The sequence below is a fragment of the Dipodomys ordii genome, unplaced genomic scaffold (assembly GCF_000151885.1).
Source record: "Dipodomys ordii isolate 6190 unplaced genomic scaffold, Dord_2.0 Scaffold35, whole genome shotgun sequence".
Lineage (NCBI taxonomy): Eukaryota > Metazoa > Chordata > Mammalia > Rodentia > Heteromyidae > Dipodomys > Dipodomys ordii.
The window spans coordinates 8,228,846-8,243,043 of NW_012267251.1; the positions used below are offsets into that span (position 1 = coordinate 8,228,846).

The 14,198-nt window shown below is 51.8% G+C and overlaps 1 protein-coding gene across 2 annotated transcripts in view; it reads left to right on the forward strand.

Moving 5' to 3' along the window:
* Lgr6 (leucine-rich repeat containing G protein-coupled receptor 6) overlaps positions 1-14,198 on the forward strand; it is a 116,037-nt gene that overhangs the window by 23,249 nt on the left and 78,590 nt on the right. The window contains exons 2-4 of one of the 2 annotated variants that reach the window (XM_013017385.1): positions 3,266-3,337; positions 6,253-6,324; positions 12,875-12,946. In XM_013017385.1, coding sequence (XP_012872839.1) covers positions 3,266-3,337; positions 6,253-6,324; positions 12,875-12,946 — 216 coding nt within the window. Of the gene's footprint in view, positions 1-3,264; positions 3,338-6,252; positions 6,325-12,874; positions 12,947-14,198 lie in introns of those variants that run through there. The other variant, XM_013017386.1, reaches the window with a different exon arrangement.

The window sequence follows — 14,198 nt, forward strand, 5'->3', positions numbered from 1 at the left end:
CTGAATGCCTGAGCCATGTCTTCTGGGTTGCACAAATGGCTTGCCAGGACAGCTGTTGGTCAGAGCTACCAGCTTGATCAGACAACCTCTGTTCTGGAAGAGTATGTGACAGTCCCCTTCCTGTCCCCGTGCAAGGCCCAGGGCCTGCTGTCAGGGCCCTCAACCATCCCTAAGGCCGGTGGCATTAAGTATGGAAGAGATGGGCTTTGAAATCTCTGCATTGCTGCTTTCTCCTACTTCTCAAATTCCTCTTCCTTTCCCCTCCCCTGGCACCAGCCTCACCCCTTTTCTTTTTGTGACAGAGCCAGGTCTGAAAGGGGCTCCCCCACCCTGCCATCTGAAATCCTCACCCCACCCTTCTACAAAGCACCAGAGCTAGTCTGTGAGCTGTCTCTGTTGTCCCAGGCAGGATGTTGGGGGTGGCTGTGGGTGGGGGGGCAGCCCCCTTGTCCCCAGGGAGAACAATGAGGCTGCTCGTCAGGGAGGTGGGGGGGAGGGAGTGGGTGGGGGACATGGAGCCGCATCAGAGGCTCGGTGTGCGGCCCCTGGAGGGACAGCTGAGTGATGAGGCCTGAGTCACATGCCCCGTGTGCTCCTTGAACTCCCGCTCCGTGCCTGTCTGGGCACATCCAGAAATGCACAGAGTAAATATTTAGAGGTAATTGTTTTCATAGCACCTCGCACCTCCCTTCTTGTTAAAGATGAGCCGGGCCCGAGACTTCAGGGGTAGAATCCCTACAGACACAGGACCTGCAGCCTGGGCTTCTGCGAGCATCGTCCACTGCTGCTGTCCAGTCTAAGTAGCCTTGGTGTTTGCACAGGTCAGCCAGAGCCCAAGGCTAGAGGATTGAGCCTAAGGCTAACGAATCAAGCCCAAGGCTAGTTCATGGAACACAAGGCTAATGAATTGAGCCCAAGGCTAGTAGATTGGGCCAGGGAACATCCTGAGCACCAAAATCCTGTCTAAAAGCCACCCTGGAGCCCTCGTGTCCACCTCTGTCGTGGTTTTACCTGTGACAGCTACCTCATGACAGCTGTGGCCTCCACTGAGCCTGCCCTGGCTTGAGCAGGCCACAGATGGTCCTTCTATTGCACGGGACAAGAACCAGCCCCAAGTTCGGCATGCCAGTTTCCTTGGCTTTACCCTGGACAAACTGTCTTTTTCCTTAGAGAATGTGGAGTCTGGAGCCCAAGCTTTATCAAAGATAAAACATTTGAGACTAAACAGTCTTTTTATAGATGGGAACTGGCCTCTCAGCACACTTTCCCCATCATTTCCAGCCTGGCTTTCTCAGCATATGCACAACACGTATGTGTTTCTGGGGGCAAAATGGAGGCACTGAGGTTTAAGGGTGATGGTTCACTCCTGGGAAAGAGGAAGTGGCAGAAGGCTGTGGGCACTGCCCAGCTATGTGGTGGTGTGCTCTGCCCCCACCTCTGCACTTCTTAGGAGGGGCAAGCAGAGGCAAGAAGCAGCTCACAGGAAGGGGTGGGGGGAGAGAGAGAAAGAAAACTAGGATTTGAACTCCAAGCCTGGATGGATACTGACTCTGAGCTTTTTTTTTCTACTCAAGGCTGGTGCGCTACCACTTGAGCCACTTCTAGATAAGTGTCTCATGGACTTTCCAGCCTGAACTGGTTTGGAACACAGTCCTCAGATCTCACCTTCCTGAGTAGGAAGAATTACAGGCATGAGATACTAGTACCTAGCAGGGAAGAGTTTAAAGTGGGATGGAATCCGAATGTTTCAGGCACACACATGCAGGTCTCAGACACATTGCTACTCACTCAAGACCAAACTAAGAAAATACTAACACGGGCAGGACCCACAAATGAAAACATTAATCCTCTCTACCCCCCCACCCCCAGGTCTGTGGGGCTCACAGGACACTGAGGGAAAGGTGGGAGGAAGGAGGCAAATATTTAGTGTGTAGATACTATTTATTAGGCAATCTGTAAACATTAGCTCACTTAATCCTTACAAGGGCCTTATTAGCTGGTGTAATCTGTCCCTTGTGCGTTTATTGTTGTTTCTGAGATGTGGTCAGGCTGGCCTAGATCTTGAGCTCCCCCTGCCTTGTCTCCATCTTGTGGGTGTTGATATTTCATTTTTGTGGATGAGGAAAAGGAAATCATAACAGTCAAGAGCCCAAGGTAACTGGAGGAGAGATCTGACCCCAGGGCCTTTCCCTTTTGTTTTCTTGGAAGTAAAATGGCACTGGGGCGGTTGTCAGGATGACATTCGATTATTTGGATAAAGATTAGCTGGTGCCTGGCACAGAGTGGACCTTGTAAATGCCAGTATAATGATTGTGTACGAGGGCATTTCAGAGGACTGTGACACTAAACTCCTCTACAGGGTCCCTCAGATAGCAGGACAAGAAATCTAAAACAACCTAGAAATGAGATCTAGAACAACCTAGATTGTAATTCCACAGAGAGACCATCATATCCATCCATTTAGAAACGGATGGGTCTTCTGGAATTCGTCAAGAGGTTATGTTAGCCCCCGGAGAAAGGCAGAAGGCTGGGGAATGGAAAAAAGAGGAAGGAGAAAGGCAGAGACCTCAGAGGGCAGCAAAACTGCCCTGTGGGCAATTAAGGGATCGAAGGGAAAGGGTAACCACCAGGCAGCCTCAGGGAAGGAGTGGGAACACCCCGTGCAGTTGCATTTTGAGCGGCTCTGTAAGTCTGGAAGGGCCATGATCCTAGAACTCAGTCTCCACACAGTAAAAAAGAGTAGTTAAAAAGCCAAAGGCTCACACCTGTAATCCTAACTACTCAGGAGGCTGAGAGCTAAGGATCGTGGTTTGAAGCCAACTCAGTCAGACTTTTCTCTCCAGTGAACCCCCAAAAAGCTGGAAGTAGAGCTGTGGCTCAAGTGGTAGAACACCAGCCTTGAGAAAATAAATAAAAATAAAAAGCTCAGGGACAGAGCCCAGACCCTGAGTTCAAGCCCTAGTATTGGCAACAACAACAAAAAAAGTAAAAAAAAAAAAAAAAAAGCGATTGCTGAGGACCCCTGACCCCTTTCCTGCTCTAAAATTCTACACATTCTTCTCTGTCTCCTTTTCCCGGAGGTTCTCCAATCCCTGGGGAACCCTGCAAAGGGAAGGGAGAGGCAGAGGGGACGAGGGGAGGGTGTTCAGAGCGTGGTACGTGTGGCCTGGCTCCCGGGGGCTGTTCCCGGGGGCTGGAGCTGGACAAAGCAGGAAGGCACAGATGGGGAGCTCATACCACCCCTTCTCATGTTCTCTCCACACAGAGACCTCAGCATGAACAATCTCACTGAGCTCCAGCCAGGCCTCTTCCGACACCTGCGCTTTCTGGAGGAGCTGTGAGTCTGTGCGCCGGGCTGGGGGGGGGAGGGGGATGGGAGGTGGAGCCGTGGCTGCTGGCATGGCTGGTGGTGCAGAGGTGGGAGGCTGCCTCCGTTTGATACCCTTTGTACACCCTCTGGATCTTCACATGCTCAAGAGCCCACCTTGGCTCCCTATAGCCTGAAACGTACATTCTCTAACACCCTTGCTTACGAGGACTACTTATTCCAGAGTCTTCTCTGGTTAGCTTCCCTCCCTCCCACCCCACCCCTTCCCCACCATGGTGTTCTCAGGCTGGGCTCCTCCCAGTCCAGTCTAAAGTCCAGGATGCTCATGAATAAATCATCCCCACAGGACCACGCCAGCCTGTCTGCTCAGTCCCGATTCTCAGCTCAAGCCAGCTGCCTTTGCTATACCTCCCAGCTCCAGTCACTCACCCTGCACAGTGGACCTTGTGGTCCACTGAAGTGCGTGCGAGCTGTGCAGGCCTGGTCCTCAGCCTGCCTCACCCCATAGCCACACAGCTACCCGAGCAGGTTGCCTACCGTGCCCCCCAGCGGCGATCCTTAGGATACACTGAGTTCCCTTAAACCCCCAGGGCCACAGCTAGGCTTGCAGACCGAGTACTGGATGGGCTGTTCTGTGTGGAAGGCAGGCCTACAACTCTGGGGCTGAAAGCACCCTGGCGGATGCAGAAGGGAGGGGCAGGGTGGACCATGGACAGGGAAGACAAGGGAGAGGAAACTGGTTTCCAAAGGAAGTAAGAGCATAGAAAAAGGGGCAGGGAGCTGCCTTCGGAGAGGAGGAGGCACAGCCTGGGTGGGAATGCAAGATGAGGTACTCAGGTAGATAACAAGGGCTCCAGTACAAGGGCTGAGAACTTAAGGCTGACTCTTCACCTCCACTCCCCAAGAGGGAGCTGGCCCATCTTAAGGGCCCACCCAAAGGATTCATCCCTCCACACTTGACTGAAGATTGTTCCAGAGCTCCAGCTTGGAGACTCAAACGTCCTTATGCCATTGCATAGAGTTTGTTTTTAGCAACAAAAGTCAAATAAGATGACTTTTGTTAGAGATTATTTTTCCCCCATGCTGAGAATGGAACCCAGATCTTCACCCATGCTACCTCTTTTTACCGAGTTACATCCTTAATGCAGGGGATGTAGCTAGTTTTAGTTGCTTCTAAAAACTAGCGTGGTGGCACAGGTTTGTAACCCAAGCACTGAGGAGGCCAAGACAAGACAGTCAAGATTTCAAGGCTAATGTGGGCTACATAGTAAGACTATGTCTCTCCACATCACACACACACAAAATCCCCCCAACTCCCCCCACTCCCCCACCAACAATCAACCAATTAAAAACCAGCTTCAGTACAAGGCCAGGCGATCCTCCTCCTCACAGGGTTTTGGCAGCTGCTGATGCACCCTGATAATGTTTGGGGACTCTGGAGGTGCTGGAGAGACTTCTGAGCCATCTGCAGTTACACAGCCAGTGTTGACAAGATGTGTGTATGAGCAGGACACTGGTGGCCCACACCTGTAACCCTAGCTACTCAGAGGGCTGAGATCTGAGGACTGCAGTTCAAAGCCAGGTTAGGGCAGGAAAGTCTCTAAGTCTCTTATCTCCAATAAAACACCAGAAAACTGGAAGTGGTGTTGTGGTTCAAGTGGTAGAGCATTCGCCTTGAGCTGAAGAACTCAGGGACAGCACACACACACACACACACACACGTACATACATGGCAAGGATATATGATTACATTTGTTCCTTTATTTTTTTATTTTTTGCTGGTCCTGGGGCTTGAACTCTGGCCTGGGCACTGTCCCTGAGCTCCATTTGCTCAAGGCTAGCACTCTACCATTTGAGCCACAGTACCACTTCCAGCTTTTTCTGTGTGTGTGGTACTGAGGAATGGAACCCAGGGCTTCATGCATGCTAGGCAAGCGCTCTACCACTAAACCACATTCCCAGCCTCTTTGCTCCTTTTTAGAACTGACCCCCATGACAGATGTGGGGGGATGTGTGACTGGACTAGAATGTTAGGCCAGTTACAGCACCTCACTTTCAAGTGTTCCTGGGTCCGTGGGCAGTTAACTGTGGAGTGTGAGTGTTAGGCCTGGGGAAATGCAGACCCTCTGGACCCTGGCCTTCAGCAGGGGCCAGGCCGTGTCACAGGTCAGAGGCTGAGAGTAGGCTGTGGTGATGTGGGAGAGAACGTGGCACTGGAGGGCAGTAGTAAGTTTGGAGGCAGTGAGACAGAGTAAAAGCTCCCTGTGCCAACACTAACCAGAAAGGCCAGCTCTAGAAGAAGGGGCTTGGCTTCTTCCAATCTTAGCTTCTTCATCCGAAATTTGAGGGTAAAAAAATTTGAGTCAAAAAAATCTGAAATCTAAAACTTAAAAGGAATTTGTGCATGCGCGTGTGTGTGCCAGTACTGAGACTTGAACTCAGGGCTTTATATTCTTGCTTAGCTTTTTTTGCACAAGGCTGGCACTCTACTGCTTGAGCCAACTCTACTTCTAGCTGTTTGATGGTAATCAGAGAAAAGAGACCCATAGACTTTTTTTTTTTTTGCCCCCGCTGGCTTTGAACCATGATCCTCAGATCTCAGCCTCCTGGGTGGCTAGGATTACAGGTGTGAGCCACGAGTGCTCACTTAAACTTATTTTTTTGAGGGCTGTTTTTCTTCAGTCTAGGAGTCAAAAGTAGCTATTCCCTGAAGTAAAACCACCAAGGAAGTTCACAGATAAGGGATGCTGTCCATGTAACAGGGTCCTTGTGTGATTCTAGATGATGTAAGAGAATAAGTCAATTATAGAGTTCAGTTTGTGGCGGATGTTAGCAGTACCCTCCCCTCTGGTATTCCATGACACAAACCAGTGGAGGCCTCTCCATCAATGCCAGATGCACTGACCTTAGTCTCTGTTTTCCAGGCGCCTCTCAGGAAACCATCTTTCCCACATCCCAGGACAAGCATTCTCTGGTCTCTACAGCTTGAAAATTCTGTAAGTAGGGGTCTGCCCCATTTTCCTTAAAGGTATAACAATGAGAACTGTCTTGGTTTGCCCTGACTTCTCTCTCTCTTAAAAAAAAAAACTCTACTCTGTGTGTGTGTGTGTGTGTGTGTGTGTGTGTGTGTGTGTAAGTATAAGTGTGTATACTGGGACTTGAACTCAGGGAATTTGCTGTCCCTTAGCTTTTTCTGCTCAAGACTGGTGCTCTATCACTTGAGCCATAGCTCTAGTTCTGGCTTTCTGGTGATTAATTGGAGAGAAGAGTTGCTTGGATTTGTCTTCCCCTGCTAGCTTTGAGTGGCCAGGATTACAGGTGTGAGCATTGGTGCCCAACCTTATCACCACTTTTAATTTCACTTGCTTTCCTCTTTTGTAGCAAGCTTTATAATGTATAAACAAACATTTCTTTGTGCTTGACCTGTGTGCCGACTCTGGAGGGAAGAATGATATCTCTGTCCTGTACTTTTCTTAGTCTCCCTTTCCATTCTCACCATGAACACATCCCATCTAGACTCAACTGCCCTAGCCCCTTCCACTACTCGTGTGTGTGTGTGTGTGTGTGTGTGCGCGCGCGTGCGCACGTGCATGCTGGAACTAGGACTCGAACTCAGTGCCTGTGTCCTCACTAGGTATTTTTGCTCACTGCTAATGCTTCTATCACTTGCATCATAGCTCCTGTCTAGCCCTTTTTCTTTGCTGGTTAGAGATAAGCATCTCACAGACTTTTCTGCTCAGGCTGGCGTCTGAACAGTGATCCTCAGATCTCTTCCTCCTGAGTAGCTAGGATTATAGGTGTGAGCCACTGGCACTGGGCTGCCTTTCATTGTTCTTTAGAGCCAAAAGGCAAGTTAGGGCTGGAATCCTTTCCCCGTTGACCCGGAAGCACACTTTAGAGAAGGGAAGGCTGAGGCTCCATCTCCTTTCAGCCCAGCCCACGACTGAGATTGCCCTCCCAAAGTCCTTATGGTGGACGCAGGTGGAGGAGATGTCTGCTCAGGATCTGAAGATTGAAAGGAGAGGCTCCAGGGGAAGGCATCACCACACCGTTAGACTTGGGAAGAAAATGAAGATCTTGAATCAGTAGACTATTTAGGGGCTTCCCTGAAGGGGTGAGCCATCCCCAGCTCTGCTGCTCAGCCCTGACTATTCTTATAAGTCTTCTTTGTACAGGTTTTTGTTTTTTGCCAGTCCTTGGGCTTGAACTAGGGTGCTGTCTCTGAGCTTCTTTTGCTCAAGGCTAGCACTCTACCACTTGAGCCACAGGGCTACTTCCAGCTTTGTTTACATGCCAGGCAAACACTCTACTGCGAAGCCACATCCCCAGTCCGCCTTTGTACAGTTGAGCAGGCTGTCGACTGTGCAAGACCATCTGGCTGATGGGATAAGAAGGGGCTGAAATCAAATTCTGTGTCCTAGCTTGGGGCTGGATCAACCAGAAAGTGGCATCTTTTTCTGCTTTTCTTCACGTGGCTTATGGACTAGCAATAGCCCTTCCCCGCTTGGTCCATAAGCTTCAAACTTCAAGCAGGTCAATAGTCCACAACTAAGCCTGTTCTCCATTTCCCACATGATCAGTCCTGTTCCCTTTCTCCAGCTGCCTCCCCATGTGGCTCCCCATGTGGCATCTTTGTTACGCTCTTACTCCTTTCTGTGTCACACCTGGCTCTCTCTGTCTCTCTCTGCCCCTCCGCTCCCTATCTCTCAGTTGTAGTTCCTGCCCTCTCTGTTTCTCCCCACATTAACACTGCTGCCCCCCCCCGCCCCGGGGTGGGAGGGGGGCGTGGAGAAGAGACATCCCAAACCAGACTCACCGTGCAGGCAGTCTGATTGGTGGCATGTCTGTGCCCAGTGGCAGGCTCAGACCTGCAGCTGGATTAGAGAGCAGGGTTCTGTTTGCCGGGCTTCAGAAGATGTGAGACTCACGTCCGTTCCTAAGGCTTCGGCTTAGAGATGAGCCTCCTCTTTCTTCTCTGCCTGCATTAGGCAATAAATCAAAGCCCAGGAGAAACCGCAGGCCACCCGCCCCCATTCCACCAGCAGCGCCTGGGCACTGAGAGCCAGGAGGTGGAAGTGAGGACAGCCAGCCCACCCTGTCCTCACTCTGCCAGGGACCCCGGCCCTGCCTCGTCCTCACCGACCTTTGTGTCTGCATCTGCCTGTAGACCGCCTCTCTTTTGAGGGTGGTGGGCAGACCCCCCATGCCTCTACTTCCTCCTCCCTCTCCAGGGGTTCAGAGCATGTGCAACCCCTGGGCACAATGTCCTATGAAGGCGACGGGTGGGTCAGATCCCTTTCCCTCATTGCAGGCCCTTCCTCTGCTTGTTTTTCAGACTTGCAAGAGAAAAAAAAAGTAGTATAGCCCTTCATCAGCAAAGCCTCTCTTCCATATAGGAGACCATAGCTTTCCCCATCTCCTCTCAGTCTGGAACCCTTCTCTGAGATGACCTTTCCTCTCTCTGAGACCTAGCTATTCCTGGGGGACATCTTTCCTCTTTCTTGTCCTCCTAGAAGCAAAGAGTAAAATAAATGGGAGGGGGGCTTGTCCTTCTCTGACTCTTTCCTAAGGGACCATGACTAATGGGTACAGGGGTTGGGTGGCCTCTAGGACCTGCTTCCCTCATCCCCACAGATCTAAAAGAAAGGCCACTGGAAACCGCTGGTAGGCCGCCTCACCGTGACCTTCCAACTGTGGTACTCAGTGCAGGCTTCATGTGTATGAGCAGGGATGGGGGCCAAGGATAGATTTACAATTGATGCAGGGCTGCATGTTAGAAGCCCCTGGGAACTCGAGAACTAATGTCCCTCATCTTTCTGAGGTCTGAGGTTTCACTGGGCTGCCGTGCAGGCAGGAGGGCTGGATTCAGTGCTGGTTTTGAGCCACTCTACCCACCAGGCAGAATGAGGGCCAGAAGGAGAAAGAATGTGGGCTCCAACCAAGCCTGGAGCAGACTTGGATCCTGGTCCTGATTCTCCCATTGACATGCTTTGTAACTCAGGGGAAGTCACCTCCGTACTCAGCCTCCATTGTGGATCATAAATAAAGGCCGGCCCCTCAAATGGCCCTTCCACCCTTAGGACCCTCTGGGCATCACCAAAGGTGAGAGGGCTGGGGCATGAGGCTGGAAGAGCAAGAGAATCAGGCTAGGCCCAAAGCCTGCGGCCATGCTCAAGTCCAGGTTACTGGGTTTTGATTCATGGGAGGTCTTCCTGATGGCCAGATGGTCTGGTGTGGTATCAGTTTTCTGGGGAGATATGGACACTGGAAGGAAAACTAAGTGCCCTGCAGCATCTGTGTTGGGTGTGTATATATGTGTATATGTGTATAATTCACATTAAAGATCATTCTAGATCCTCCCTCTCAAGTAGGGGGTATGAGGAGGTGATAGAGGTGGAGGTGCATTGATGTACTCCTGGGAGGTGAAACTCCTCTCTACAGTGACCAGATGTAGACTCCAGGTCCTGGAGGGGTAGGGCCCTGTGAGGAGCCTGGGCAGCCTCTGGCCCCTATCCTCTCACCATCGTTTCTCCTGTATCCTTGCTCCAAGCATGCTGAGGCAGCTCACTGAGGTCAGAGTGCAGTGGTCCCATTAGAAGTCAGGGTGGCTGGCTGGAAGGTCAGTGTCAGCAAGCTCCCCTTCCATATGCGCTCGGACCTGCCCTGAGCATGGCTGTAACAGGTCCCCAAAGAGCTCCCAGGATCCCCATCCCCCATGGAGCTGTCCTGGGTCCTGTGGCTGGGTTCCAGCTCCAGGAGGGCAGCCTAGTGAGGAGATTGCTTCCACTGACTGGCCTGTTACTTCTTCATGTAAAGGATTATGTTAGGTTGGCTCGCTGAATGCTACAAGTGAGAGACTTTATTTTTTTGTTGTCTATTGTGGGGCTTAAACTGAGGGCCTATTTGTACTCTAGCTCTACCACCTGAGCCACAGCTCCACTTCCAGTTTTCTGGTGGTTAATTGGAGATAAAAATCTCATGGACATTCCTGTTCAGGCTGGCTTTGAACTGTGATCCTCAGATCTCAGCCTCCTGAGTAGCTAGGATTACAGGCACAAGCCATCAGTGCCCAGCGTGAGAGATGCTTTATGTATGTTTTGCAAGCTTCTTCCTTTGAAAGATGAGGGAACCAAGGGCCAGAGACAGGTAGGACTTATTCGAACCAAACAGTCAGTGGGAGAATTCAGAGCCGACAGTAATAATCATATTTAATGGTATCAGCCAGAATGCTTTTATGTGTAAGACTCTGCTCCAAGTGATTGACAGAGGCTATTTTGTTTGATTCCTGTGGTTGGTGCAGGACATGGGCCTTATCACTGATTCATGCATGGGGAAACTAAGGCCCTGGGAGTTTCAGTCCTTGCACATGGCACCATTTGCTGAGGGCAAAGCTTCAGGTGCAGAATCAACCTTCTGAATTCAGAGGCTGCATGCAGGAGAAGGTTTAAATTCTACTGGCCAAGCACAATGTGGACATTGGAAAGGTCCTTCTGATGCTATGCTATGTGGAGCCTGGATTGGATGGGTCAAGAGGCTGAGAGACCTTGAGGATCGTGGATTATGCAGAAAGAGGCTGGGTCTTCTGATGCTCAGAGCCCTGGGCCCAGCCCCCATGCAGTCTGGCCTTTCACCTGTGCTGCCCTTTACTACTCCCATAGCCAGGAGCCTTCCCATCCCAGCCCTCCCCCCTCAAGGCCACCCTCATTCTTCCTTTCAGCTTTGCCTCTGTCCAGACCTGCAACAGACCCAGCAGGCTACACTCATGGGCCACACTTTGGAATTTTCCTGTATGCACGTACAAGGAGGTCAGGGGTGATAACAGGTGGGAGTCTGACCAGAGCAGTCACACAGGAGGTATGAACAATGATCAAGTCTGTCATCTACCTCCTCAACATTGATTTTTCTGTCCCTTGTCATTGTGGGAAGTGCTGTATGGTGTCATAGTGACATTACCTAATTACTCTGGTCCAAACCCAGTCCTGTCACTCATCCTCTGTGTGACCTTAAAATAAGGAGAATAACCTCTCCCAGTAGACATGCAACAAGGATGCGTTTGGGTGAAAACCTGCCGTGTCCTAAGAGTGGGGCCTGGCACGTCAGCTGCTGCTGTTACTAAGCATGAAGGTCAGAAAACAAGCCACTTAAGCTGGGCGCTGGTGGCTCACACCTATAACCCTAGCTACTCAGGAGGCTGAGATCTGAGGATCGTGCTTCAAAGGCAGCAGAGGCAGGAAAGTCCATAGACTCTTATCTCTAATTAACCAGCAAAAAGCTAGAAGTGGAGGTGTAGCTCAAGTGGGAGAGCACCAACCTTGAGTGAAAAAGCCAAGTGAGAGCATGGGGTTATGAGTTCAAGCCCCAGTACTGGTGTGCATGTGTGCACACACACACACAAGAAAAGAAAAGAAAGGAAGCCTTTTGCCCTACAGCCTGTTAGGCAGGGATTGGGGAAGTGCTTTTCTCTGAGCCTCTGAGCAATGGGTTGACAACACTGTCATTGTAGACCCTACAGTGTAACTTGGCACAGACCAGGTATTCACGGAGTGCTCATCCCTTCACCTTCCCCGTTCCTAGTGGGGGAGGCAAAGGTATACATGTGTATGGCCTGGGAGAGAAGGAGGGCAGGCAAGAGGGAGGGCAGGCTCCATCACTCTGCCTGGGTCAGCCAGCAGGACCTTTCTTCCTGCCTCTTGGCTGTTCTTTGAGCTCCCCTACTTTTCCCTTTTCATTTCTGGAGCATAAAGATAAAGAGTGTTCAGATGCCAACTTCTGCCTCAGAATCTCCCTCACTTCCATGCCCAGCATAAGCCCTTGGAGTCAGGCACCTTGCTCAGGGCTCCATCTCAGGGGACGTCTCTGATGCTTGGAGCCTGATGGGGTCAGCAGAACCCCATGGAGAGGCACCCTGCTCCCCCATTGCTCCTCTCTGCATGCTCTCTGAGCTTGTCTAGGTTCCAAAGTACTTCAGTGGTCCTGTCTCGAACAATGGAGGAAGCCAGCCTAGTGAGTGATCCATTTCCACTTCTGTGTGTATGTGTGTGTGTGTGTGTGAGAGAGAGAGAGAGAGACAGACAGACAGACAGACAGACAGACAGACAGGGGGTTCTGGTGCTACAAGTACTTCTATAGATAAAGACCCCCCCAAAAGCCTATTTCTCTGGGGCCCCTTCCTCACAAAGAAACCTATTGCTTTTAGGCAGAATAGGCAGGGAAACTGAGGCAGCCTGGGAATAACCATCTACATCTCTGTGTCTGCCTCAGCAGAATCCCACGTGTTCAGAAGGAGCTTTCACCACAGCCCCTGTCTCTCCTCCTCCTCCTTGACTCCTGTCTGTCTCAAAGCCTTAAGGGTCTGCCTTAGCCCTCCCATCCCCCCACTGTATTCAGTAGCCTCTGGTTCCCCACTGACAATGCAGGCAGGGGCTGCACTTACCCTCTCTGGGCTCTGGGGGTGAAATGAAGGGTCTATCTCAGGGAAGAGGGGAAAAGGAGGAGCCCCCACCCAGCCCTCCCAGCCCCAGTCCTTACCCCCCCTTTCTCCTTCAGGATGCTGCAGAACAACCAGCTTGGAGGGATCCCCGCAGAGGCGCTGTGGGAGCTGCCCAGCCTGCAGTCACTGTGAGTCACGCGCCGCCCCTCAGCTCCCTCTGCCCCTGCCCTTCTCCCACTCCCTCCCCGTCCCAGCGCCACTCCCGGCTTTGCTTTCTTGGGGTTATCTGTTGCCATCAGCGGGTAGGTGTGTAGGGGGAGGCAGGCCTCTCCTGGAGCCCTGTGGGAGTGGGACCTCCCTAGGTAGGGCCACCAGGGCAGCAGCCCTGAGGCTGCTGGCAGTCTGCCATTGGAGCCTGGGGTGTAGGGTGGAGACTCCCACCTCAAAGAAGTGCCGGGAAGGGCTGTCTTCCCCGCCTGGCCTGCTCTTGCCCAGAGCCCCTGTGGGAGGAGGACAGCCAGGCTCAGACCCCCACTTCTGGACGTGGGTATGAGGCGGTGATCCTGCAGTCACAGGCCACCAGTGACACACCTGTCCCTTCAAGGAGCCTTGTAGTTCCCTGCTCGCCCAGCAGGGGCGTTGGGCAGAAGGGCTAAGGCTGTGGGCAGAAGCAAACAGGTGCTCAAGGGTGAGAGAACCCAGTCCAGGCTGTCCTGTGGGCGCCAGGCTGGGTTTCATTTATACCACTGCATAGCGCAAGGCCAGGGATGTGGCAGGTGGTTTGCCCTTGTCTGAAGAACCCAACTGAATTTTCAGGTCCATCTGTGTCTGATAGGGGTAAATACATACTTTGGAAGTGATCAAACCTGGAGGCCAAGACTGGAGCATAGCATTTGGCCATTGGGAAAAATGAGGCATGTGACAGACAGGAGTGTTGAGGGGCCTGCTGAGGCCACGCCCACTGTGGGAGTGTAGAAAGTCAGACAGTCCTAAATGGTTTGACTTCCTCAAGTGGAAGGAAGAAAGAAGAGATGGCTTCTCTCACAGCGGCTAGTGGACAGTCAGGGCCTGAGCCACCAGAAGGGCTGCTCTGGGTCTGGAGCCCAGGCTCCCCCTTCCACCTGCCTGAGTGCAGAAACTGCCTCCGCCCATCCCCTCATCTTGTGTGAGTGCGTGCGTGCGTGCATGCGTGCATGCGTGTGAGCATGTGCACGCTGGCTTGAACTCAGGGCCTGGATGCTGTCCTTTAGCTTTTTATTCAAGACATTCTACCACTTGAGCCACAGCTTCACTTCTGGCTTTTAATTTTTTGTGGTTAATTAGAGATAAGAGTCTCATGGACTTTCCTGCCTGGGCTGGCTTCACACTGCAATCCTCAGATCTCAGCCTCCTCCTAGGAGGCTAGGATTATAGGTGTGAGTTTTCAGCCTCAGGCATCCT